The sequence below is a fragment of the Schistocerca cancellata genome, chromosome 4 (assembly GCF_023864275.1).
Source record: "Schistocerca cancellata isolate TAMUIC-IGC-003103 chromosome 4, iqSchCanc2.1, whole genome shotgun sequence".
Classification (NCBI taxonomy): domain Eukaryota; kingdom Metazoa; phylum Arthropoda; class Insecta; order Orthoptera; family Acrididae; genus Schistocerca; species Schistocerca cancellata.
This window is the reverse complement of record NC_064629.1, coordinates 209,414,301-209,439,371: the sequence shown is the minus strand read 5'-3', so window position 1 is coordinate 209,439,371 and position 25,071 is coordinate 209,414,301. Positions and strand designations below refer to the sequence as shown.

At 44.0% G+C, this 25,071-nt stretch overlaps 1 protein-coding gene across 1 annotated transcript in view; it reads right to left on the bottom strand.

Annotated features, from left to right (window-relative positions):
• Positions 1-19,837, bottom strand: part of LOC126183791 (protein obstructor-E-like) — a 91,587-nt gene extending 71,750 nt beyond the window's left edge. Inside the window, exon 1 of the mRNA XM_049926030.1 lies at positions 19,695-19,837. Within this exon, the coding sequence (XP_049781987.1) occupies positions 19,695-19,743 (49 nt within the window). The 5' untranslated portion in view covers positions 19,744-19,837. The remainder of the gene's footprint in view (positions 1-19,694) is intronic.
• Between the last annotated feature and the right edge of the window lie 5,234 nt (positions 19,838-25,071).

Here is a 25,071-nt window from a genome sequence, read left to right as displayed (position 1 = left end):
AACTCTTAGCATTTTCGTAGTAGACTCATGATTCTGATCAAACCTGAAGATCCTACAGTGTGCTATGTAGGAGGACTTTATCGCCAGCTACCTGTGTGCCCCGACGTTTATGGTAACATTGCTTCCTTAACTACAGTTACTCATCAAATACTACGAAGCTTTTTTGCTCCTCCCCCCCACCCCGCCCAGTTCATATCCAATGGTATCTTTCCTACATAGTCGGTAAGTAACGGACTGACATGCAGCATGTTAACTAGACCTATAAATAACAGGTCAGTCAACGAAGCGGATAACAACTGGGAGTGTTTTACGTGCTTACTCTAATACTTTTAGCAGACAAAACACTCCTAACATAAAATGGTCATTCCGAACATTCATAGCGTGAGGGAGAAAAAACGCTACTGGGTATATATCAGCGCATAAGAGAATCAAGTATAACATCCTAGATAACGCAGCCAAGGAGATTTTCAAAGCGCACGCCTGCACACTGTTAATATTACGAAGGGAAGCCATGTGCCATTGAGGCAGCACTGGTTGAAATTGAACTTCATTCAGTTAAGTCAACAACCTGTTCATGCGAAAATTCTCTCAAGCCGCTCGTGGGAAGAAATCGCTTTAACCTCGTTCCGTAAAGAGCATTGTCCTGTGAACCCGGCCTTTCTCTTCCAACGAGAAGACCCGCCAGTGTGTGACAGTTGTGTGCAGTCACTCTTTGTGTATTAATTCTGAAGTGAATGCATTTAATTTGCACACAAGATCACAACTCTTCGCTCTCCTAGAGACAGATTTTCTGCTTTAAGGTGAAATGTAACTATTGTTATATCTGTATTCAGTGGTTCTCTTTCCACCTAATCAGGAGGAACTCAGACCATTCGTGCTAAATACTTGTACGAGATCACCATTTGTGTGACAGAGCATCCTCCTTCCTAAAGCAATACATTATCGTAAAAAAGCGAAAGAAGGTTAAGGTTGTAACGTCTACTCAATGTTAAGATTATTATCGATTGAGGAATGAACAGCGTTAGCCTATTTAAATAAACATGTCAGCATCTGTTTCTAGTGACGCAGAGATAACGCAGTCAACCATATTAGGTTGCTAGAAGGTCTATTCCTTTATATTAGCCCAGTGTTAACCACTGTGACATCTAATTTGGTAATAAACAAACGAATCAAACGCTCCACGTGCAACGACTTTAAACTGCAGTCATTATTTCTTAATTTAGCGACAGCTTCCTTGGTGATTAAATTCCAGCTATTATGATCGTCTTAATATCATTTATTGAAGTGGCGCAGCGAGAAAACTTGAGTATCAGTTTCTGTCTGTCTTATTTGCCATTTGTGTTTTTCTCTTTTTTGGGAACTTGTCAAAAATATATTTAAGAAGCAAGTTTTTGGTACTTTCTTCAGATTCTTTTTTCATTGGGCGAGGTTATTCCCGAAGGACCTACCGTCTGAGTACCATCACCTGGAATAATTTTATTTCAGTTATTCCTAATTGCTAGGTTCATTAGTTCCTTCCACAGTTGGGTTGAGAAGTTGTTCTAAATTCACATCGATTTTAGCAGGAGAAACTACAATTAAATTTCAGCCCACTCTTCACATTGTGGTTTTCTGCGTTTTCTTAATCGCTTTCAAGTTAATGGCAGTTCCTTTAACAAGTTCACCAGAGTCCAGTAACAGAGGTAATGCTGTGTCTATGACTTTACAGCAGGATCTTCAATACTTACGCCGGATTGTTCAACGACAGCTGGACCGAAGTTTCAGACCAAGCTATTGCACCGTCGGTTCATTACAGTGTATTGTTGTAATCGGGAATAATATGAGAACGTGTTGTGAATTAAGGCAGGTTAGATCTTAACATGGTCCTTATAGATAGAGCACAAGCTCTGACTGATCATTAATGGGGAGGGAACTCGGTCATCTGACGTCGTTTGCAGAACCATCCCAGTATTCGCTTGAAGTGGTTTACTGGGAATTACAAGGTGTTTGAGGAGAAAAAAAGGCCGCAGATCTCAAAAGTTCATGTGAGCTATAAGATGGATTAATGTCACATTGACACTAAATTTCACCACAATTCTGCCCAACGCCGCTATGCACATGTCACACGATGGAAGGTCGGTACACTCTCTCTTACCCACATTTCATCCCCTTCTTTTGATACCTCAACGTTGGAGTTTAGGAAATCCCTTCGACACCCCTTAGGTGGTGTTAGTCTGCCTTCAGGTGACAGAGCAGCCGAAACACAGAATTTGTGTCGACGTTTCTGACAGGTACTTATTTAACGTGCTAAACTGAGGTACTTTGGCGGCACCTTAGTGTGTTGCCGAAGTAGGGTGGGTGGGGGGGGGCTTAGGGGAATCTTTGCCGTTTTCTTCACGCACTCTTTAATGTTGCATCCTCCCCCCGCCAGTGATCACGACACAGAAGGGCACGAAAAAGGAGTGATGAAAAGCACATGAACCCTTTGTTGCTTCGGTGTACGTCCAGTTTCCGTTGAATGGTTTTTAACAGTTCGTAGTGACTCCTACCCGTATAGAAGAGCAAAAATTGCAGTCCGTCTACACTCGAAAGGGGTTGTATCACGTTTAATGCTGTTGCAGCCCCACGATGTATTAGAGTAGGGTTGAAGCGAGCAGAAGGTGGCAGCAGTGCCGAACGTCGTCAAGAACGCCTTCTTGTTGCCCATCGCACAATGAACTGTCATTTTCGACCGCGAACTGCGTGGGAATCAACGCTCTCCGGGAAGGGGTGGTTTCACTCATGTCCTTAATGCACCTACCTGAGGCCTTTTCGTGGCGATTCGGAGCGCCAGCATGCCTGAAATGTTTGCCTCGGCCACGTGATTTCAACGCAGGGCGTCGCGTTTCTGCCGGCCGGAGTGGCCATGCGGTTCTAGGCGCTACAGTCTGGAACCGCGCGACTGTTACGGTCGCAGGTTTGAATCCTGACTCGGGCATGGATGTGTGTGATGTCCGTAGGTTAGTTAGGTTTAAGTAGTTATAAGTTCTAGGGGACTGATGACCTGAGAAGTTAAGTCCCATAGTGCTCAGAGCCATTTTTTTTTGTCGCGTTTCTGACCATGGCAGAGGCCTCAGAAGAAGGGGCGAAATGTGGGTACGTGACTTCTGAGCTGCGGACTTTTTTCCGCCATTCCAGAGGAAGTTTGTAGGCATCTTTGAGCCAAATAAACATATGTGTCGAAATGGGACAATTACGGAGACCGAAAACGTGATCTTTTAATTTTGTGTAGTATAGTTGTTACTGGCGAAAGACAGTTCTAGAGCCTTCGACGCAGCGGCCTGTGTGAGTGCTAAGGCATCTGCATACCGGAAGGAAATAATGAAATTTCAGATAATGTTCCGTCGACGTCACGGTAATTACAGGCCGAGTACTAGTGGAAATGAATGGAGGAGTAACTTGGTCGTGGCCTTGTTAATGTCGCTATCCCGGTCTTCGCCTCGGGTGATTTAGGGTCAATGCGGAGAAACTAAATCGTGGTGGGCGGACGGAGTTACTATGCCCACTCCTCCCAGATGTCTTAACCACACCATCACCGCACCAAATTAGCGTTGGAGCGTCAGTGGTTATAAAACGCCCAGAGACCAGACACATTTATCAGAGGATATTAAACACGAGAGTATTATTTGGATTCTGTGGAATGATTTAGAGACTGATTGGCTTCTAGGAGCTGAAGGAACAGGGCGAAGAGCGGTTTCTCTTTCTGTCGCTAGACAGACGGGGCGTGGGAAGACGCGTCGGCGGGCAGGTGCGCGGCGTGTGCGAGCAGGTGACAATGTCTGGAGAGAAGCCGCACGTGTGACTCTCTCCGCTTTCTCCCGGCCGGCGACTTTCTTCCCGCGGCACCGCCGCTCAGTGAAAACGAACGCGGAAGACGCAGCGCGGCCGCAGTGGCCCCGCCCGAGTCCTCCGGCCGCTCCGTTCCGATCGACTACATAAATAAAAGCGCCGTTCTGCAACCTGCCTGCTCCTCTCGACCAATTCCGCAAAAAATATCACGCCGCCTCCGGCACTTCCTCGAACTCCCCGCTGACGAGCTGCCATCTGCCAGCGACGCTATATTAACCACTAAATGAAGAAGATATTTCAATCGTGGCTGACGGCAGACTCTACCTGCGGCTAAGTGAAAGTCGTTTAATTCCGCAAGCCCGCCGATTATCGCCGGGTCTTCTTCCTCCTAACGTTCCTTGCTTATTACGCACAGGGGAGCTCCATAATACTATTACCTAATCTTTTTCCTTGCCTCCTAAATCTATAAAGGACAGTCATTTGAAAACGAGACAGGTGGAAAAGAAGTAATTAGTCTGTTTATTGCCGGCCGCTGTGGTCGAGCGGTTCTAGACGCTTCGGTCAGGAACCACGCGGCTTCTACGGTCGCTGGTTCGAATCCTGCCTCGGGCATGGATGTGTGTGATGTCCTTAGGTTAGTTAGGTTTAAGTAGTTGTAAGTTCTAGGGGATTGATGACCTCAGATGTTAAGTCCCATAGTGCATAGAGCCACTTGAACCATTTTTTGAAACTGTTTATTATATCGAAAGTAATCGCCATAACTCTTAATACATTTATCTCAATGTGAGACAAGACGGTCAACGTCTTCTTGGAAAAATGCTTGCGGTTGCCTACGGAAACCTAATAGCACCCAGGCAAGTACCTTTTCGTCAGAAGCAAATCGATGGTTACGAATGTCTTCCTCCAGAATTCCAAAAGTATGGTAACAGCACAGGGAAATATCGCGAGTGTATGGAGGATGGGCAAGGGCTTCCCAGCGAAACTACTGCGGCGTACTCGAAGCAACCTTAGCAACATGTGGACCCGCCGCTGCAGTAATTTCGCTGGCAAGCCGTTATACATCCTCCATACAGTCCTGGTATCTCCTCACGCGATTTCCATATTTTGGGAGCCCTGAAAAAAGACAAATGTGGCCGTCGACGTACGTCATACGAAGAGGTGTACTCGTGGGTACAATCAAGCTTCTTGCCTTGTCTCACAGTGGGATAAATATATTACCAGTTATGGCGATTACTTTTGACATAATAAAGATTTTGCTTACCTTTTAGGGTTCCATACCTCAATCGGTAAAAAAGAAGCCTTATACAGGGTGTTACAAAAATGTACGGCCAAACTTTCAGGAAACATTCCTCACACACAAATAAAGAAAAGATGTTATGTGTACATGTGTCCGGAAACGCTTAATTTCCATGTTAGAGCTCATTTTAGTTTCGTCAGTATGTACTGTACTTCCTCGATTCACCGCCATGATTTCATACGGGATACTCTACCTGTGCTGCTAGAACAGGTGCCTTTACAGGTACGACACAACATGTGGTTCATGCACGATGGAGCTCCTGCACATTTCAGTCGAAGTGTTCCTACGCTTCTCAACAACAGATTCGGTGACCGATGGATTGGTAGAGACGGACCAATTCCATGGCTTCCACGCTCTCCTGACCTCAACCCTCTTGACTTTCATTCATGGGAGCACTTGAAAGCTCTTGTCTACGCAACCCCGGTACCAAATGTAGACTATTCGTGCTCGTATTGTGGACGGCTGTGATACAATACGCCATTCTCCAGGGCTGCATCGGCGCATCAGGGATTCCATGCGACGGAAGGTGGATACACGTATCCTCGCTAACGGAGGACATTTTGAACATTTCCTGTAACAAAGTGTTTGAAGTCACGCTGGTACGTTCTGTTGCTGTGTGTTTCCATTCCATGATTAATGTGATTTGAAAGAGAAGTAATAAAATGAGCTCTAACATGGAAAGTATGCGTTTCCGGACACATGTCCACAAAACATATTTTCTTTCTTTGTGTGTGAGGAATGTTTCCTGAAAGTTTGGCCGTCCCTTTTTGTAACACCCTGTAGAATAACTACGTTGCCCTTCTGTCCGTCAGTCCGTCCGTGAGTCTCATTTTCAGGAACGGGTAGAGGTATCAAGCTGAAATTTATGGCAGTAGGGTACACCGCCCCGCCGGCCGGGGTGGTCGAGCGGTTCTAGGCTCTACAATCTGGAACCGCGCGCCCGCTACGGTCGTAGGTTCGAATCCTGCCTCGGGCATGGATGTTTGTGATGTCCTTAGGTTAGTTAGGTTTAAGTAGTTCTAAGTTCTAGTGGACTGATGACCTCAGAAGTTAAGTCCCATAGTGCTCAGAGCCATATACCGTCCCTTGACAGTGTAAAACATTTAAGCTTGTAAGTCAATGCACTCAAAAGATAATGCCAGACCTCAAATTCATTCATTAAAACCTATAAATGAACGATATATACTTATGTGGAGCCCGGTGGTGTGGCAGTAAAGTGCGTGTCTGGACGCCAAGAGGTTGCGAGATCGATGTTAGGTGTCGCCACAGACAACACGTGGTTCGGATTCCACGTTAAACTGTAGATCGCCTTTCCTCGGTTGGGTACAGGGGTACATTAGGGACATGCAAGTCACCGAAATGGCGTCCAATAGATAGACTTGCACCAGACCGTTGAGCTACACGAAAGTTTCATTTTTATCTATGTACATAATCTCCATCTGTTTCCATCTCTTTCGGTTTCATTTGACTGTCCCTTATAGTTTCTTGTGTCCCTTGAGACAACGAGAGATATTCTCAACCGAACAGTGAAAAACTATTTTGTGGTGAAAATGCTATTATTTTTCGACTTCGTCCCATATTTCGTCAACACATATAGCCCAACGTTTCTCTTGCAAGCAGATTCTGTCCCTTTTCCCGAATCGTCTGCTGAATTCAGCCACCCAGTTCATAGTTATTTTAAATCAAGATCTAGAGCTGCTACTTCTCCTTCAACTAGCACATAGTTTATCCTGAATTATGATCACAAACCTCCACTGACGTAAGACGTATATTCTTTGGAAATAAACTGTAAAAATCAAAAAGGTATTTTAACATCTCGGTGTCAGCGCATTTATCTCAACGTAACACATTTTGTATGACTGGGTTAAAAATGACGTACGAACGAAATCATTCCGCATTTCAGGTCGTCACTCACATTACTGCACAAAAGTACCAACATAAACAAAGCAAGAAGTAGTATTGATGTCAATAAGCAAAACGTGTACTACGCTACTGCGAGGACATGTGAAAACATTGTGTAACTGACTTTGAATCATGAAAACGTGCTCTTCCTATCTGTTGAAAGTGTATTAGACACCTAAAGTGTGAACTAAAATTAATTATGCTCAGCGAGCAATCCCAGAAGGATAAACGTGACCTCTGATTGCTGGTTCGTCCTCTCCATAAGAGGCCATTTCTTTAATTTGTGTATTCTTAAGGACCACGTTCGGCTGGGTTTGGAAAGGAAATCGGCCATGACCTTTTCGAAGGAATTATCCCAGCACTCGCCTGCAATGATTTAGAAAAGTTAGGGGAAACGTAAATCTATGTGGCTGGACAGGACATTAAACCTAGTGCACGTCCACTGCCACTTCGATCTTTCCGGTGTCATTGGAGGGCAGAACTGGATAATCATGTGGTTGGGATAACGCCCTTCAACATCGGTATTTAAAACTGGAGCTACTGCTTCTCCTTCAAATAACACATCCTTTATCCTGAACTATGCTCACAAGCGGGGACAGAACGAGATATCGCAGTGGTTAATGGACTGGATCATTGTAACCAGGTGATGTCCCGCAAACCAACCATTTGCGTTCAGTCATACTGACATCAACAGCGGCAAGAGCACATGGTGGCATGATCGAAGCTGAATACGGGGTTTGGAACACTTCCAGTGATATTACTCCCAGCTGAAACATCGCAGTACTATTTTTCAAATTGATTATTTGATTCTGTGTGCATTTTCTATCGCCCAATTTCTGAGAGATCCAGTACCTTATTTCAGTCTAATGTCACAGAACTAGCTACCCAGTCACTACTCGCCAACCAAAATGTCCTAATAGGACACCGTTCAGCTCTAGGAACTTGGTTCATGCAGCACCCATCCTTCCTGACGTTTAGATCAGGTTGCCTATCCCTGTAACGTCACTCATCCTAACAACAACAGTAATAACATGTCCTACATACGAGATGTCTAAAAATCGTGTCTCATGTTCCTACAGCAGCCCATTTTAATCAAAATTAAAGGGTGTTCCAAAATGATCTCTACACCTTTGATCACGTATATTTCAGAAAAGGTGATGGGTAGAAAGTTTCGGTTTGCGGCATATTGCTCAGACGCACCTAGTTTTTGTTTCGGGCTGGTTACTGACGAAACTGGCTATCCGCAGCAGGTGGCACAGAATGTGTAATGGTTGAAAAGACCAAATATGACACCGGGGTCCAGCGGAACTTCCAGACACGTCACAGAAGCACACCAACATCGCTTACAACCATCAGACCGTGGTACACGAGTTTGAAGGAACCCTGAACTGCCTCGAAAAGGATGAGTTCTGGGCGTACAAGCGCGAGTGATAGAGATGTGAAACGAGTTTGCATTTCCACAGGTCGAAGAAATACATTCTGACATCACGTTGCGGCAGGATGGTACCCCTCTCTCTGGAGCCTCGATCGTTAGGAAGGCTTCAGACGATGCATTTCCAGGTCGCTGTACTGGCAGAGAAGGACCTATTTCTCATCGATTAAGCTGCCTATCCTTGTAACATTACTCATCCAAACAACAACAGTAATAAATTCATCCTACATAAGAGGTAGAGCACTTGCCCGCGAAAGGCAAAGGTCCCGAGTTCGAGTCTCGGTCCGGCACACAGTTTTAATCTGCCAGGAATTTTCTTTTACATAAGAGGTGTTTAAAAACGGTCTCCAGACATAACTCGATTAGATCTTTTTTCTTGGGATGGGAGGTGGCTTTGTGAAGCATCCTGACTACCACACTGCAGTGCCGGACCTGCAAAAACTACGAGTCGCACATTTTAAAGAGGACATGAGAGACCGGACGTGGGTGGAAATAGAATATGGCTTAGATGTCCTGCGTGCTACATATGGTACATACGTTTAACTCTGCTCAAGGCTATTTAAACTTCAGGCTTATGTGAACATTATGTCGCAAACCAAAACTTCCTACCTGCCCCCATTTTAGAAATATACGTGATCAAAGTTGTAAAGATCACTTTAGAACACCCTGTAGATGAAAAGTTCGTATAACTGTATGTCCGGAAACCAATGCCTGTTGAGCTATGGACCGTTTTACATGTGAGTAATAATATGTAGTATTCGGTGGTGAAGGCCGCCTTACTGTTGCCGTTTACTACGCGTGTCTGAATCATTGTATTTTGCTAGACACTGATGGCGGCGCTACTAGGAGTCACACTATTGCAACGATCTGCGACATCAGTCAGTTGAGGCTAAACTGCTCATGCGCTACGTTAGCTGAAGATTAGTGACTCCATGCAATGTGAATAAATTGTACTGCAAAAAGTGGAGTGCAGGCATACATCTCCTGGTCCCCCTGTACGTTTTTTAACCCCCCCTCCCCCCTCAGACACATACACACACACACTTCCCTCCAATACTGAATGGTGATCCCTTGATGTCTCAGAATGTGTCCTATCAACCGATCGCATCTTTCAGTCAAGATGTTTCACAAACTTGTTTTCTCCCCGATTCTATTCAGTACCTCCTCATAAGTTACGCATTCTACCCATCTAATCCTCAGCATTCTTCTGTAGCACCACATTTCAAAAGCTTCTATTCTCTTCTTATCCAAACTGTTTATCGTCCATATTTTATTTCCATACGCGGCTGCACTTCGGACAAATAACTTCAGAAAAGAATTTTTAACATATCTATCTATATTCGATGCTAACAAGTTTCTCTTCTTCAGAAACGCTTTCTTCCCACAGCCAGTCTAATCTTTATATGCTCTATACCTCGGCAACCATCAATTAAATTTGTTGCCCATACAGCAAAACTCATCTACTACTCTATATGTCTGGTTTTTAAAATCTAATTCCCTCCGCATCGCTTAATTTAATTCGATTACATTCCATTATCCTTGTTTTGCTTTTGTTGGTGTTCATCTTATATTCTCCCTACAAGACATTCTCCATTCCCTTCAGATGCTCTTCCAAGTCCATTGCTGTGTCTGACAGAATTACAATGTCATCGGCAAGCCTCAAAGTTATTGTTTCTTCTCCCTGAACTTTACTTTCTTCCCCAAATTTTTCTTTATTTTCTGTGACTGCTTGCTCAGTGTTCAGATTGAATAACGTCAGGGATAGGCTACAATCCTGTATCGCTTCCTCCTCAACCATTACTTCCCTTTCATGCCCCTTGACTCTTATAACTGCCGTTTGAGTTCCATACAAGTTGTAAATAGCCTTTCGCTCCCTGTATTTTACCTCTGCTACCTTCAGAACTTCAAAGAGTGATTCCAGTCTACAATACTGCTTCCTGTAGGAATTTGTGACACTTTTTTAAACATCCTTTATGTTAATTATTAATTAATTTGAAATTTGTAAGTGAGGTTGGTACTGTATACCACGATAGTAGATGCGTGCGAGAAACGCTCAGTGTGATGCATTTGAGCCAGCTGACGAGTCCTTTTAGCAGTGCGTTATGGCAGGTTTCCTTTATGAGAACGATTATGGTTCTTCTTTTGCCAATTGCCAATTTGAGAAGAAACGGATTACTGTTGTTCTAACTCTTATTAAGGCTTCCCTCGTCCATGGGCAATCTTGGGTTCCTTCAGATATCCTTCGGTGCGTGCAGAGATTTAAACATTACCTCACCCACAGAGCAATGAATGATTCTTTGGTCTTCGTTCATCTGTCACGCACACGAAGTTGCGCGGTCCATCGTTCGACAATGAGCTCAGCTAATTTTAGTTCTCCGAAGAGCAGCAGGTGAATTGCGGGACAATCCGAAGGCCTTGCCAGTCCCTTGAGGTTTCGTAATCAGAATGAGTAGAAACTGGTTTCCGTTTGCAAGCAGGCGGCCACCAATGCCAAGCTCTTCTTCCAATAAGTGTGCGTGACGTCAGCCTTCCTCTGAAGCATGACGGCAGGGATGACCACAGCCTCCTTAATAGCGGAGTGCATCCATCAGCACCGTTCACCATACGACCTTGACAAACTTCAATAACGTTTATCCTTCACGGTCGCCAGTTCTTATGACATCCGCAACGGATCCGTGTTTGTCATACTGGCGTCCGTTGTGCCAGCTAATGCTGCGATGAGACAGCGACTAGTATCCGAGTTGATGCTGCTTCTCGGTCGACCCTTTTGATTAAAATACTTGATGATGTTAGGCAGTTTTATGAGCCAGAGAGTCGGAGGACGGCTCAGACATCTACAGGGTGATTCAAAAGTAACTGTACTCACTTCGCAAGTGTAATGTGTGCACCAAAGTAAGAGTAAAAAGTTAAATAAAGTTTTCCCTGAAATTGCTTTATTTCCGAGATATGCAGTAGGATAGGGATCACAAAAGTAATTCTTCTCAGGAAGCAACGACAGTTAGGTATTCGAAATTCAACACAACTATGTACTATGCATTTTCCCCAGAACATGTTCAAAGTGATATCCATATAGACGATGACAGTGACCTGCTCGATGTCTTACCAATCTCGGAACGTTGCAGGCTCCGTTTAACAGATTCTGCATAGTTTAACAGCATTTAGTTAGCTGCTATAGTTGTGCTACAGTCTCACCTTCTATAACATACATGAGTTTCTTGAGACGGCCCCTAAGGTAGAAGTGCAGGGGGGTTAAGATCCGAAGATCTAGTGGGCCAAGCAACAGGTTCTGCACGACCTACCCACTTACTGAAGCAACACTGGGCTACTCTCTTGCCTGGGGCACCGTCGTACATAAAGGTTAAGTTGGTTCGTGCAGCGAATGGGACATCATGAAGCAAACCAGCCAATTCATGTTCCAAAAACTGTCGATACACTCTGCCAGTTAGGCACTGTGGAATAACATGCGCCGGCCGCGGTGGTCTAGCGGTTCTAGGCGCTCAGTCCGGAACCGCGGGACAGCTACGGTCGCAGTTTCGAATCCTGCCTCGGGCATGGATGTGTGTGATGTCCTTAGGTTAGTTAGGTTTAATTAGTTCTAAGTTCTAGGCGACTGATGACCTCAGATGTTAAGTCCCTGACATGCGGTCTGACGAAATGATTGTCCACAATATCACACGAAACGTTAACTGCAAAACGATGATGATATCCTCTTACTGTAGTTAACGCGATGATTCTCAAACACCCGCACGTACATATTATGAGCGTTTACGATACCCGCACGACTAAAGAGGCTCTCATCCATAAGCAGAATCCGACGACCGAACAGTGGATCAGCAGAATGACGCTAGAGTAACCACTGACAGAAATTCTGATTTCAAGGGTAGTCTAATAGTGCCAGATCCTGCAGCCACTTTAGTCTTATTTTGATGCACTCATTACACCCACGACGTGTGTACAATTACTTTTTAATCACCCTGTGTATGTGCTTATCTGTGAACATTTTGTCGTCAATGGGACATGGACAATAATGCCTTTGATCTGATAGGATATCGAATATGCTTACAGGAGCTTGGAACTAAATAGTTTTTACTAGTTCTGTTTCCCATCCAGCGGAGACGATGCAGAGAGTATGTCGATCTTATGTGTTCTATTTGTTTTAAGCCATATATAGATAATATTACTACGGTCGTTAAATAAAACACAGTCAAATAACAACAAGCACAAGTTACACTCAAATAATAAGAGTAGGATGTAAGATCCACTATACGTCGTATAAGTGGAATTGGGAAATGAAAGAGTGATCTATGTATTGCGGATCCTACTGCGAAACAGAGGTAATAAAATGCCTCAGTTCCTTTCTGTCAAATTAAAAGGAAGTCATATTTGCTGTCCACGTACAGCGATTTGCCAGGAATTTATGTCCACCAGCGCAATAGCATGTTGGGTCAATTATGGTACAAGAACTGTTTAATTTCGTCGTGACATGAAGGTTATAAGTCTTTTATTGGAGGTACGGATGCAGATGATATCAGATGTCTACTCGGAGGATGTAAGAGTCCAGTAGGAATTTGTACATTAATTCCGACATCCAACCCGAGTTCTGTAGGAAATCAAAGGCCAGAGCATTCGTAAAATAATTTCGTTCTCTTAAGCCAAGCTATATGGCACAGTACTGAAGTCACTGAACATATATTCCAGAGTTGCGAGGTGCAAATACTCGTCTGGCCATTCTGACTTAAATTTCCCATGCCTTCACAAAATCGATTTAGGTGGATAGTCAGAATAGTTCCACCAAGGCTGCGGTTGAATCTCTCTCCATCCTATTCCAACTGAGCTGTTTGCCCATCGCTAATGACCTCGATGTAGACGGTATGTTAATGTGGAACAGTTCTTCCTTTTCAAACTGTACCTGAAAGAAGACATCTGCTACCCTATGTACGATAAAAAACATGCAGGGATCCTTCCACTCAAACTCGTATTAGCGCTAGCAGTGGCAAAGAAGACAGACGAGCTGAGGGATCCTTGTTGTCTATGACAGGGATAAAATAGCCACCGACAAGTGAGCTAGGAGAACAGTGGGTCATAAGAACAGAGCGGGCAGCAATAACAGGCCAGGGAAAGGCTTCGTTTCACTCAATGAACTACTTTCACGTCAGCCCTCGTTCATGAACGCTCCCGCTGTCCAGTTTTATAGCTCCAAGTGTATTTCTCGTGGCTGCTGTGAATAATGAGTAAAACACTAGTGGATAATCTAACGGCGCATACTTAACTAACAGATAACGGAGGTATTGGTGTGATGGTAAATCAGTGAAAACGAACCAACAATGACGGCTCCAGTGCAAACGAGAAAAACGACAGGAAAGTGGAAGCCACTCAGTAGTCACTTGCCATACATAGTCTTGGAGTGGCACGTTGAAAATATCCTCAGCGACATGAATCAACGAACGGAGAGTTCTACGTGGTTTCGTTTTGAATCTCAACTCTAATCATTAAGTTATATACCTTTATTTAAGTTATATTCTATTTAAGGTATATCGTTTAGTGAACTACCAAAAGCCAACACACAGACAGTTTCTGTATCAAGACCATAACAAATTCCTGAGCTCAATCTATCTGCCAGCCACTTATAGTGGGAGTATTGGAGGAACTGCGATAGGTCATCGTGGGGAGGATGGGTGATGGAACAGAACTATTCGAATATTCAGCTGAAGTTATTTGGAAAAGCCTAGAAAAAATTAAAGCTTGGGCATCGGAAACAGAGTTTGTACCAAGAATCACCTCAACGGTCCCTCTGTCTCGAATTCATGCTATTATTGTCAAGAATGACGGCGTAAGTTCATTAGAAAGAAAGATAGTGTCAGGTTTGTCCAAGGAGAGCGTGATAGGAAAGCTAATGTTCCCCTTATCTGTAAACGATTTAACAGAGAAAATAAGGGACATTTTCAGAATATTCTCTGCTTGTATTATTCCTACGCGATTGTTAAACAAGTATCAACAGGTCAGAGTAGTCTAGACAAAATTACAACTTGGAGTACTGAATAATAAATGTGCATAAATACGGATGAAATATCTTCTAATATTCAATTTCCTTATTGACAAGGGTTTTTACTGGCAAATCGAAGAATAACAGAGATATGAAGTGAAATGAGCCAGAAGAGCTGTTGCAGTAGGGGCGGACGGACTTCGATCAATTGGTAGAATTCTGAAAATTACTGCGAATAGCGCACATGTGCATTTGATGGGATCTGTTCTTCAGCGCTGTTCAAATATTTGTAATCCTCATCAGGCCGACTTGAAGGAAAACGTAGAAAGCATTTAGAGGTATGCTGATAAGACCAGTTTAGTCAATACGAGAGTTTTCCGGAGACGCGGTCGTACGTGGAATAAGCTAAAGGACAGCGACATTTTTCGATTCAGGCTGCAATATTTACTTAGCTCTCTTTTCAGTGACTAAAAAGAGGATTTAATAAATATGACATAATGACTGACTAGATGTCGCCTTCATTCAACAAATTTATGGTTATAGTGATGTTCTTCTCGCACATCGCCATTGCATAAATTTATAGAACGATTACTCAGAAAAACTGCAAAAGAGTTCTGCTTTGTCTACCACATATATCGCGTAACTAGCGTGAGTACAAGATAATAGATGTTTGGTGTGCGTATTAGAGCATGAGGTCATTTTTACCTCACTCTATTCGCAAATGGGAGAGGAAAGTAATGAGTAACAGGGGACAGGGACATACAAAAAAAAAACCAAGAATTCGGAAGTAAATGGAAAAATACCGAGCTTGTAAAACGTGGGGAACAGAGCTACGATGAGAAATGTATGAACTGAAACGACAGAAAAGCGATCTTGTTCAAATAAATTTATTTTTCATGATAACAGTCGCACTAATGGCAGAAAAAGTGTGTGCAGTCCACTAAAAACCGAGAGGAAGAAGAAAGCTGATATTTATCATAAACTTGAACTAATAGTCTGCCACTCATTGACACCGATGCGAACTTAACTTTGAACATTTCAGTGATAACTTCATTGAATTGTGCCTTTTTGCTTCTATGTAGAGAAGATTTCCTAGGTTTGTGAAGCTAACGGCTGCAAATGGTATTCAAGTTATATATTTGGAAATATTATTTTTGATAGTGCGGAGTTATAATACTGGAAGGTCTACGTTCATCACCGACTTACAGTCGAGTCTAAGGCATTTCTTCAGACTTCTCTTCTATCCCACTCGATATGAGACAATAATCGAACCTTCCCAATTTTGTATTATCGTCTGAATTTATGCATCTGAATGTATCGTCTGAATGCATGTGTGACAGAACTAAAATAGTTAAACTAGACTTGAACTTCTACCTCGATGGTTTCCAATTTCAGAAGAGTGCTTTGCGCTCATGTGAGCGCGAGTCTGGCACAGAAAGACAGAAGTGTTACTGAATCGTGTTAAATCCCAACTACGATGTATTAACCTCAGTATCTCGCGTGATTGTCTAGAATTAGATTATTCATGTTAGTGCACTTTATTTTAAATTTCCCGTTTGCCGTTTAGCTACAGAATCATCGACACACTTTGTCTTTCGCTTGATTCGAAGAAACGGGCAAATGTTTAAGATAACTGGATGCGCATTGAGAAGGAGCTCGGTTCAGCTGTCCCTTACTTCCCGTAGTTTTCCTAACTTACAGGGACCGTTGGGATGACCCCCAAACAACTCTCATTCCCCTATTCTAGCCTAAGTGAGCTACTACTCTTACCCAAATGATTTCAAAGCCAGTGAGACTAAATTCTAAGCTTCGATCTCCTTGTTTCACGATGACTTGCAGATTCCTGCAACTTACGGAACCCCTCCTCCTCCCCCATCCTACTCCACCACTTCGCACCCACGCCTCATCCACCCAAAAAAATTACTTAATAAATGTGATGCTTTTCAGGATGAAAGTATTTTTAACACGCATTTCTGGGAGAAAAATAGAACTATGTTTGCAAGTGCAAAAAAATAGGAAGATTAGAGCTAGAAATATAGTCTATGTTGGTGTCTTTAGAGACGGTGTAGCAGTTCAGCTAGAGAAATATTTGGGAAAGAAATGGCCATAAGCTCTTTAAGGTACCCTCCGGCTTTCGCTTGAAGATATTTGGGAAATTCACAGACACCCTACATCAGGATTGACGGGTGGGGATTTGTTCCCTGCGAATACGTCTCCAGTGTCGTAATTACTGCACCACGCCCTCGGTTCAAATACTATATGGGTTTCCTTCTATCGCGCATGCGTCCCTTCGTAGTCTCTAACCTTGTTTTGCTCGCTGTTGGAAGGCGTGGCTGCACAAGTAAAACCAAAGGTCTGCTGCATTTCGCACATGTGGAAAATAAGGTGTGGTATGGTTAGCTTACAAGGGTTTTCCCGTTTTACGTGTACATGTTGCAAAAGATGATGAAGCAAATCTCCATCTCTTTTAAGGAGAAACGAAATATCCTAGGAGGCAACATCCACGCTACGGATGACGCAGTCGTCTTCGACTTTTTATCTCACGTGTAGAAGGTCATTTCACTATTTTCTGTATTTAATTTAATCATACTATTGATCAGATTATCCGTCGCATTACGTCGCCAAACTCGGTCTATGTACCGATCCCCAATTAAGGTCAGCATTGCGTTACGTAGACGGGATACCTCCATCTCGAAGTTTTAGATACGAACCTGTTGCATGGAAATGTAAGATTATGGTTCAAATGGCTCTGAGCACTATGGGACTTAATATCTCAGGTCATCAGTCCCCTAGAACTTAGAACTACTTATACCTAACTAACCTAAGGACATCACACACATCAATGTCCGAGGCAGGATTCGAACCTGCGGTCGCGCGGTTCCAGACTGTAGCGCCTAGAACCGCACGGCCACCCCGGCTGACGAAATGTAAGATTAAGATTAGCTTTTAACCTCAGGTCAACAATGATTAGGGGAACAATCAACATGACATTAAAGCATATACCTGGTGGACCTTGTAAGTGCTTGAGAAGCTCTTTGCATCGGCAAATTACTTTCATGACCAAAGGAGTCATCAAAAAATGATTCATACAGCACGTCTATGATAGCAGATACGAGGGCCTCAAAACATTCCATGGTATCGAGGTAAAGTTTTTAGGTCGTGTATAAGAGCTAGATAATGATATAAATATTGTCTTATATACTCGATGAAGTTTATATGGCACTCTTAGACTACTGGCTGTCTACGTCTTGAGAAATCTCCCGGTGCGACCAACTGGACTGGCGTAGTGCCAGAGTGCTAGCTAGCTAGCCTTGTACACTAGAACTGCTAGTCTGTGTACCTGCTTCTTAGCAGAACCTCTCATGTCCGGTCCAAATAACTGCAGGTTTGTTGTTTCTTTGAAAAGACCAGCCCTTATCAAACCACAGAAATAATTTCCATGTTCAATAGTGTTAATTGCCACGGTGAACTAGGACACGAAGTACCTTCGCTGAGTAAATTGATTCGAAATTTAACTAATTTAATGTCTCGTAAAACGGCAACTCTTCAAATGCAGTGCACATGTTGGTAACTAATTGGTAATGCAACTCCTAAAGATGAAGCGATCGGTCGTGATGAGAGAGGATCGGCTTTGTATGGATAAATAAGAGCTGTTTTCAGTGAAACACGTCCGAATTTGCTAAACTACTGGTTTAAATACCCTGTAACTGCAACAAGGAGATTTTCATTGAGGGCAAAAGCATTGCTAGTTCGAGATATTAAGTAATTCCTGAATGCTGGAGGATAAGACTATCGTGCTTCATTAATTAAAGCTTGGTTTATACTGTCATAGGTGAGCAGAAATGTAGTATGATTACAGTAATGTTTTGATGCAACAATATATGACATGCAATAAATATTCACCTTTGTGAAATGTGTGATAGTTTACCTTATTTGTTTTTAAGTTGTGGGAAAAAAGATGAATTGGTAGGAGAAATTGAAAGTTTGTTTGATTATAGACGACGCAATGAAACCCCACAACAAATTTCTCTGTATGTGAAACGGTGCGAAAACATTAATCAGACTTCCAATTTCCCGACGCAGTTGTGAATACAGTACAGCTTATCTGCAGTTTTAATACATAAAACTCTTGAGAAATGTGTCACTGCGTCGTTTGTAATTGCGTAGGACCAGCATCAAAAAGGGTCAACGAAGAATATTCAAGGAATTCAGAAATCGTTCTATCACATACCGACTGCTTCGGCAGGAGGTGAACATCGGGTGAAAAGTCAGAGATATGTGAATGTAAGCTTTCACGGCGTGTACTGCTGATGAAATTCTCTCGGGCTTCCATCTGGGTGGCTGCGCGACATTTCGATGAGTATCATTCTCATCATCTTCTGGCGAAGCTCGAGAACGTTTGACCAAAAGTTACAGACGTTCAAAATGGTTCAAATGGCTCTGAGCAGTATGGGACTTAACTGCTAAGGTCATCAGTCCCCTAGAACTTGGAACTAATTAAACCTAACTAACCTAAGGACATCACACACATCCATGCCCGAGGCAGGATTCGAACCTGCGACCGTAGCGGTCGCGCGGTTCCAGACTGTAGCGCCTAGAACCGCTCGGCCATCCCAGCCGGCGTTACAGACAGTGTTTGGGAAACTTTGTGAGAGAGCTGACGCGCTCCTTGCGAAATAATGATGTAAATTATTGGGAAGCTATCCGGGGTATACCTGAAAGTTATTGCATTGCATTTCTAGTACTAACGTAGGCAAGTAATCGCATCATACGCAGTATACATTTCCAGTTACAGGTATTCCACAGCTAGTATGCGAATTTTCAGAACAACTCTGTAACATGCTCTAGACTGTCACGCATTGTGGAGGTCTTCTTCCAACATTTCCAGCCTCTGTAGATTTCTGCACGGTGTGTAGATTGGAGAGAGGAACTAGAGTTTTCTGACGCAAGGTATCGACCAAAATTATCAGGCTGCTATACACAAGAACTACCAATGCTCAGTTCCTGTTACATTTAAGAGTAAACGTCCAGCTTCTGATGAAACTGATACTATGTTTCAGAACCTGAACATGTAATTTGTTAATACTGACTCAAAAGTAGATGCATACAGCGAATGTGCTGAATTTTATTTTTCTCTTTAGGGCGAGAGAGCTTTCGGCGTTACGCACTTTAGCGAGATGACTGGCGAAAGGTCAGGAGCCGCACTAACAACTTTCGCTTTTACTAAATGGAGAACCGGTAAGGGTCCTTACGGTCAGGAAGAGGATGCCTACCTGCAAGGAGCAGCGCTACTACGAAGAGCGAGCTGGCGGGGAACGTCATGCCGGCGTTGCACTAAGCACTACTGCGGTGGCTGGCGTGCTGCCGCTGCCTTTTTCTGAAACATGCTACGCGCCCGCTCGCTCGTCATTGGCCGGGACGGCGCGCCGGCGCTGGCTATTGGTTAGCGCTCGAGAGGTTACTAAGTGGGCCACCGGGGAAGCGCCAGTGAAAAGTCCGTCCCTGGAGGGTTTCAGAAAACCGAGCTCCGGCCTACGTCCGCGATGCGTAAAATTCATCGGCGAAAAAGAAAGGGGGGAAAAAACAACGCCGGCTCTTACACAAGGTGACTCCCGTTGGCGCAACTGGCTGTTTGAATAAAGCAAACTCTTTTCCGCTTCAGGAAAGCTTCCTGGCTGGGTGTGATGGTCTATCGAGGAGGGAACAGCACTGGCCTCTTCGTAACCCGGGCGAAATCTGCTACCTGACGAAACACGTTGCATAACTTCTCTTACTTCCGAACTAACTAGATAGCTGCTTAACTAATACTGAATTGTAGCGAGCTCGGAAACGTGCTGATAGCGCCGTGGATCGAAAGTCAGCACCATGCATGCTGGTTCAGAATAGTACCATTTATGACTACTTCGTTCGGGAGGTAACATTATTGGGTTCAAATGGCTCTGAGCACTATGGGACTTAACATCTATGGTCATCAGTCCCCTAGAACTATTTAAAACTAACTAACCTAAGGACATCACACAACACCCAGTCATCACGAGGTAGAGAAAATCCCTGACTCCGCCGGGAATCGAACCCGGGAACCCGGGCGCGGGAAGCGAGAACGCTACCGCACGACCACGAGCTGCGGACTAACGTTATTGGGTTGGCGCATGAGTTCAAAGCATTTTCCCATAAGTTTCATAAATACAACGAATACGCACAACAGAGACTACAGCCATCACTAACACATTCACCTTCACTATTTAGAAGTCCCCAACGCTGTGGTAAATTTCGATTCTGTGACTGTTATCACGTGGTTTTGACACGAAGAACTCGCCTAGCCATGTTTGGAGCGTATTTCCATCCGGAAAGGAAGTTCCTCGAAGGTTGTTCGGTAGACAGCGGAAAAGGTAAAATCTGAGGGCGCAAGATCAGATGAATAAGCTAGGTGCGGAATGAATTCCCAACCCAACTCCTGTATAGCTTTTTTTGCCAGTCTATCAGAATGCGGGCGATACCGTGGAGAAGCAACACTTCACTCAATCTCGCTGGTCGTTGTTCTCGGACTGCGTCTGCAAGACGGGGATGGTTACACCTGGGGGACGCAATTTATAGTACACTACACCGTCTCTGTTCCACCAGATGCATAACATTATCTTTTGTAGATGCACACAGAGCTTCGTTTGAGCTTAACCATACCTTTTTTTTTCTTATGTTAGTATACGAGTAAAGACACTTTTTTTTAATAAAAATGGCTCTGAGCACTATGGTACTCAACTTCTGAGATCATTAGTCCCCTAGAACTTAGAACTAGTTAAACCTAACTAACCTAAGGACATCACACACATCCATGCCCGAGGCAGGATTCGAACCTGCGACCGTAGCGGTCTCGCGGTTCCAGACTGCAGCGCCTAGAACCGCACGGCCACTATGGCCGGCAGTAAAGACACTGTTTCTCACCATCAGTAACGATACAGCATAGGAATGGTCGGTGTTGTTCACGAGTCAGTTGATGATTAGCAAGAAGAGATGCACATATGGCCATCCGCTGTATTTTGTGATTTTGGCTTACAGCATGTGGTAACCTTACACCCGATTTTTTCGCCTTTCCCGCTGCATGAAAATGTCAATCGATGGTGGAATTATCGCAGTTCCATCACATTTGCCAGTTCTCGAGTACACCGACATGGCTCTTTGTGGATTAATGCGTTTAATCCACAAAGATGACTCAGCCTCGTGATGCCAATTGAGGAGCTACTCGGCTGGCCGCTTTGGCCGAGCGGCTCTAGGCGCTTCAGTCCGGAAACGCGCTGCTGGTACGGTCGCAGGCTCGAATCCTGCCTCGGGCATGGATGCGTCTGATGTCCTTAGGTTAGTTAGGTTTAAGTAGTTCTAAGTCTCGGGGACTGATGACCTCAGATGTTAAGTCCCATAGTGCTAGAGCCATTTGAACCATGTTTTGAGGAGCTGCTCGACCGAATAGTAGCGACTCCAGTCAATAATAACCATCATAACTACCGGGAGAGCGGTGTGCTGACCACTCGCCCCTCCTATCCGCATCCTCATCTCAGGATGACTCGAAGGTCTTCCTGAACTTGGAGAGTCACTAATGTTGAAACGATCCTGCGTAAAACGAGAAACCCGTCTTACTGTGCGCTGTCCAGTGCCATTATCCCCATACGAGGGACCAATGTTTCTCGCTGCCTCCACTGCTGTCACGCCTCTGCTGAACTCAGACAGAAGAATACGTTGGAAATTTACCGATTTCTCCACTTGGCACGCCATTTTCTAGCGTCCACAGCTCCACTCACTTATCTCTCAGTGATAAAATAACAATATATAATCTCAAACAGCAACAGTGAACTAAAAATGAAAAATGGCAGTCGGCAAATGAGCCCATAGCAACCAAAATATCAACAAGCAAAACGAAAACGCTACGAACTGATGCACCAATCTAATACGTTTGATGACACCTTTACTTTCATTACCGAGCGAGGTGGCGCAGTGGTTAGACACTGGACTCGCATTCGGGAGGACGACGGTTCAATCCCGGGTCCGGCCATCCTCATTTAGGTTTTCCGTGATTTCCCTAAATCACTCCAGGCAAATGCCGGGATGAGTTCCTCTGAAAGGGCACGGCCGACTTCCTTCCCCATCCTTCCCTAATCCGATGAGACCGATGACCACGCTGTCTGGTCTCCTTCCCCAAACAACCAACCAACCAACCATCTACTTTCCTTATTAGGACAATACCCGCGATGCCTCTCAGTATTCTGTTTCTCCGTAGTGCTAGTACACAGAGTCGAGCGAGAAAGTACTAACGTAATAAGAGTGTAATGCAGCAAGTAAATGAGTAGTAAAAAGCCATAGAATACATACTCGGAGAATTACGTACGGGGCATATTTTTTCTCTGACGATACATCTGCAATTCCGCTTATACGATGCTGCAGCATGAATATACCAACATCAGTCTCATACATACTGAAGAGTTAATCGTCAGAGCGAACAGTTGCTGAAGCGATAGGACAGTTACACCTTAACTTCTCATCAGGGAATAGAATATTAGAGACGAAGCAGTAGCTCGCCCGGAGTAAGATACGGAAGAAAGTCAGCCGTAGCCGTATTCAAGAAACTATCCCAATATTTGTCTAATGCCATTCAGGGGAACCAGGGTAAACGTAAAACTGGATAGTTGTATAAGAATTCGAAGTGTCTACTTTACACTCGACATTTTCCGTTCATCTCACACGTTCACTCTAACACTACATAGAAAGAAGGATCCTTTATTGTATGATTATATGATAGCGGAACAAACACTGGTAGCAGTTACTTCTGTAAAATATCTGGGAGTATGCGTGCGGAACGATTTGAAGTGGAATGATCATATAAAATTAATTGTTGGTAAGGCGGGTACCAGGTTGAGATTCATTGGGAAAGTCCTTAGAAAATGTAGTCCATCAACAAAGGAGGTGGCTTACAAAACACTCGTTCGACCTATACTTGAGTATTGCTCATCAGTGTGGGATCCGCACCAGATCGGGTTGACGGAGGAGATAGAGAAGATCCAAAGAAGAGCGGCGCGTTTCGTCACAGGGTTATTTGGTAACCGTGATAGCGTTACGGAGATGTTTAACAAACTCAAGTGGCAGACTCTGCAAGAGAGGCGCTCTGCATCGCGGTGTAGCTTGCTCGCCAGGTTTCGAGAGGGTGCGTTTCTGGATGAGGTATCGAATATATTGCTTCCCCCTACTTATACCTCCCGAGGAGATCACGAATGTAAAATTAGAGAGATTAGAGCGCGCACAGAGGCTTTCAGACAGTCGTTCTTCCCGCGAACCATACGCGACTGGAACAGGAAAGGGAGGTAATGACAGTGGCACGTAAAGTGCCCTCCGCCACACACCGTTGGGTGGCTTGCGGAGTATAAATGTAGATGTAGATGTAGATGTACTGCCGGTCACTTCACTGATTAGTCTTTCAGTAGTTATAACTACAAAGTTATTCTGACTAAGCTTTATAATACAAATGTTGTCGACCATAGGGTAAGCTAAACCGCTAGTGTTACTTCTGCTTACATTAAGGACTGTTACATGCAGCCACTGTAGAGCCTTCACATTCACCTAGGCAGGGTTTTATTGTATCATGTTAAACCTAGACCTTGAGCTCTGCTGTGTTCAGTGCCCTATGTTATCGCTACCACGTCATATGAGGTGATATTGTGAAATGGTATCACCACTTTTTGAACTTTTATTGATATTAATGCAATCTGGTACCTGGTATTGTAAGCTTTGCAATTTTTTGTGAGTACTGCATAGATATTACTTTTTTAAATATATTCTCATCTGTTAGATAATTGTACGTGATATTTCGTTGGAAGGTGCTGCAGTACATTAAAATTTAAAATAGAGCTCACGAGCGTGTTTTATAGATAATAACGACGTGCCACCTCTGGTGTTTTTATGATTATGCCTTGCAGCCCGTTTCCCTCCTTTTACAATTATACATAGAATTTGGTCCGAAACTTCTGTATAATGACTCAATGTGTGATACGTATCGTAACCTAGACCATGACTCAGATAACAGACTTATACATTGGACCATGTGGTGTCACCGCCAGACACCACACTTGCTAGGTGGTAGCTTTAAATCGGCCGCGGTCCATTAGTACATGTCGGACCCGCGTGTCGCCACTGTCAGTGATCGCAGACCGAGCGCCACCACACGGCAGGTCTTGAGAGACTGACTAGCACTCGCCCCAGTTGTACGACGACTTTGCTAGCGACTACACTGACGAAGCCTTTCTCTCATTTGCCGAGAGATAGTTAGAATAGCCTTCAGCTAAGTCCATGGCTAATACCTAGCAAGGCGCCATTAACCATTTCAGGAGAGAGTCTCACTTGTATCATCCAGAATGCTGTATACAAATGATGGATTAAAGTTAAGTATTCCAGCAGCTACGTACTTTTCTTTATAGCATTCATTACGTATCCTGTTTCAGACCTAGCGACACCTGCGTGAGTTGACGCGTGCATTTCGGCCTCCTCTTGCAACACAGTGTTGGCTCTTCTGCCAACACTACAGACCATAACCAAGACATCGAGCTACTCAGCACATATCAGCAGATCGTTGAAAACACGTTACTATACGAGACTCTACACTCACGTGTAGTA